At 45.6% G+C, this 2,500-nt stretch overlaps 1 protein-coding gene across 1 annotated transcript in view; it reads left to right on the top strand.

Annotated features, from left to right (window-relative positions):
- The window catches only part of LOC122267982 (uncharacterized), an 11,812-nt gene that overhangs the window by 3,276 nt on the left and 6,036 nt on the right, over positions 1-2,500 (top strand). Inside the window, exons 3-5 of the mRNA XM_043038216.2 lie at positions 1-88; positions 1,123-1,264; positions 2,290-2,411. The exon at positions 1-88 is cut by the window's left edge and continues 150 nt beyond it. Coding sequence (XP_042894150.2) covers positions 1-88; positions 1,123-1,264; positions 2,290-2,411 — 352 coding nt within the window. The remainder of the gene's footprint in view (positions 89-1,122; positions 1,265-2,289; positions 2,412-2,500) is intronic.

Below are 2,500 nucleotides of genomic sequence, written 5' to 3'. Positions count from 1 at the left end.
TCGGACGGTGACATCCTCGTCATTCGGTTCGCCTCCAATGCCCAGGGCTCCTGTAGGGGGTTCAATGCTTCCTATCACGTCAAGGAAGGTGAGTGAAGATTTTTTCTTCTTTATTGTTTTTGTTTCCAACGGTTCTATGTGTGTGGATTCTCTCTCTCTCTCTTTCACTCTATTTGTCTCTCTCTTGCTCTCTCTCTCTCTCTCTCTCTCTCTCTCTCTCTCTCTCTCTCACTCTATTTGTCTCTCTCTTGCTCTCTCTCTCTCTATCTCTATCTCTCTATCTCTCTATCTATCTATCTATTTATCTACCTATCCCTCTCTCTCTTTTTCTGTCTCTCTATATCTATCTCTCTCTATCTCTATCTCTCTATCTCTCTATCTATCTATCTATTTATCTATCTATCCCTCTCTCTCTTTTTCTGTCTCTCTATATCTATCTCTATCTCTCTATATCTATCTTTACCTTTCTCTATACATATATTTTCTTTCTCACTCACTTTCCCTCTCTCTCTCTCTCTCTCTCTCTCTCTCTCTCTCTCTCTCTCTCTCTCTCTCTCTCTCTCTCTCTCTCTCTCTCTCTCTCTCTCTCTCTCTCTCTCTCTCCTTCTTTCTTACTGTCTGTTGCCTATTTGGAAAATATATATCGTCAATTTGTTATGTTCTTCAAGTCTAATCGTGTCAACCAATTTCTGTTTTACTTATCTTAGCATATTATCATATATATATTTTTAGCAAAGCATTTTCTCTTCATCTTCACTTTGCCTCATCAAGATTCAATAAACCCTCATGACTCATCCTATTGAGAGAGGAAGAAGACTCAGAATCCAGAATCCATGACTATTTTTAATGCCCTTTATCACCATCTCGACTCAACAAAGCCCGAGTTGATTCCCTTTATTCGTCATGATTCATGAGAATGGAAGGTACTCTTTCTCACCATGAGTACCTGTGACTCACACCCATTCCTTACTCACGCTGAATTATTTAAAAAAAACTCACCACCACCATCAATCACAGTCTCAATCCTCCCCTGTGAAAAACCGTGGCTCAAACTCACTGCGACTCACCATAATCTCGCCATGACTCACCATACCTCCCCATGACTCATCCTCCCATCCCCAGAATCCCTATCATGTGGCGTCGAAACCTCCGCCCTCGAGTTCACCTTCATCTCGCCCGAATACCCGCTGCCAGTTGGGAATGACTCGATGGAATGCTCGGTCACGGTCGACCACGGATGCGAGTCGCCCATCTGCCAGCTGAGGTCAGGAGGTCAGGAGGGGAGGGAGGGAGGGAGGGAGGGCAGGGAAGGAGGGAGGGAGGAAAAGAGATGGAAAGAGGGGGCGGTAGGGAGAAAGGGAGGAAAAGAGATGGAAAGAGGATGGTAGGGAGAAAGGGTGGAAAAGAGAGGGAGGGGGAAGAAGGGAAGAAGGAGGGGGAGATGGTCAGAAGAGGGAGGGAAGTTAGGGGAGGAGGAGGAACGAGGGAAGAGGAGAGGAGGGAGAGAAGGAGGTAAAGATGGATAGATGGGAAGGAACGGAAGGAGAGGAGGAGGAGGAGGGAGATAAAGAGGAAAAGAGGGGAATATTGGAAGGAAGTGTAGGAGAGAGAGGAGAAAGGGTATGGGGAAAAAAACAAGTAGAGAGTGGAAGGAGGGGGAGGGAAGGGGAAGAATAAAGACAAGAAAATAGTGAAGGGAAGTAGGAGAGTAGACAGAAAGGCGGTAGAGGGGAGAGGGAGATTGGGAAAGTCTTTAGAGAGAGAGAGGGGGGGAGAAGGAAAGGGAGATGGAAGAGAAAAGAGGGGGAGGAAGAAGGAAATAGGGAAGCCGAAGAGAACGTAAAGGTAGAAGAGGGTGAGGGTGAGACGGTGGGAGCAAAAGAGGGAGAAGAAGGGAAAGGGACGAGAGTGAGGGGAGGGAGACAGTGGAAGAGGTTCAGAGGGAAATGTGGGAGGAGAGCGGAAGATAATGAGAGAGATAGATGAATAGATAAATGGATTGAGAGAGATAGAGAGAGAGAGAGAGAGAGAGAGAGAGAGAGAGAGAGAGAGAGAGAGAGAGAGAGAGAGAGAGAGAGAGAGAGAGAGAGAGAGAGAGAGAGAGAGAGAGAGAGAAAGAGAGAGAGAGATTGAGAGAGAGAGAGAGAGAGAAAGAGAGAGAGAGAGAGAGAGAGAGAGAGAGAGAGATTGAGAAAAAAGAGAGAGAATATGAAGTTGAATATCCAACGAAAAGGGAAAAGAAAACGAGAACAAATGATTTACCCCATTACCCCGTTTTCCTTTTTCAAGGTTGGACTTCGAAGATTTTCAGCTGCAGCCACCGTATTGGGGGGACTGTAAGTACGACCAGTTTTACGCCGAGAGCTCCACTCCCCTGCCTACGCTGTGTGGTGTCAATAATGGCTCCCACAGTAAGTAATATCGGGAATGTTTTAGCCTGTTTATTTGTGTTTTAATGAGAAGTAAAAATACTACTGACACATAAGATTGTTTATCTAAA

Source organism: Penaeus japonicus, unplaced genomic scaffold, assembly GCF_977035675.1.
Source record: "Penaeus japonicus unplaced genomic scaffold, GWHDUDI00000001_assembly GWHDUDI00000036, whole genome shotgun sequence".
NCBI classification, from domain to species: domain Eukaryota; kingdom Metazoa; phylum Arthropoda; class Malacostraca; order Decapoda; family Penaeidae; genus Penaeus; species Penaeus japonicus.
Note: the sequence above shows the minus strand (reverse complement) of the source record. Positions and strands in the feature narration are given on the sequence as shown.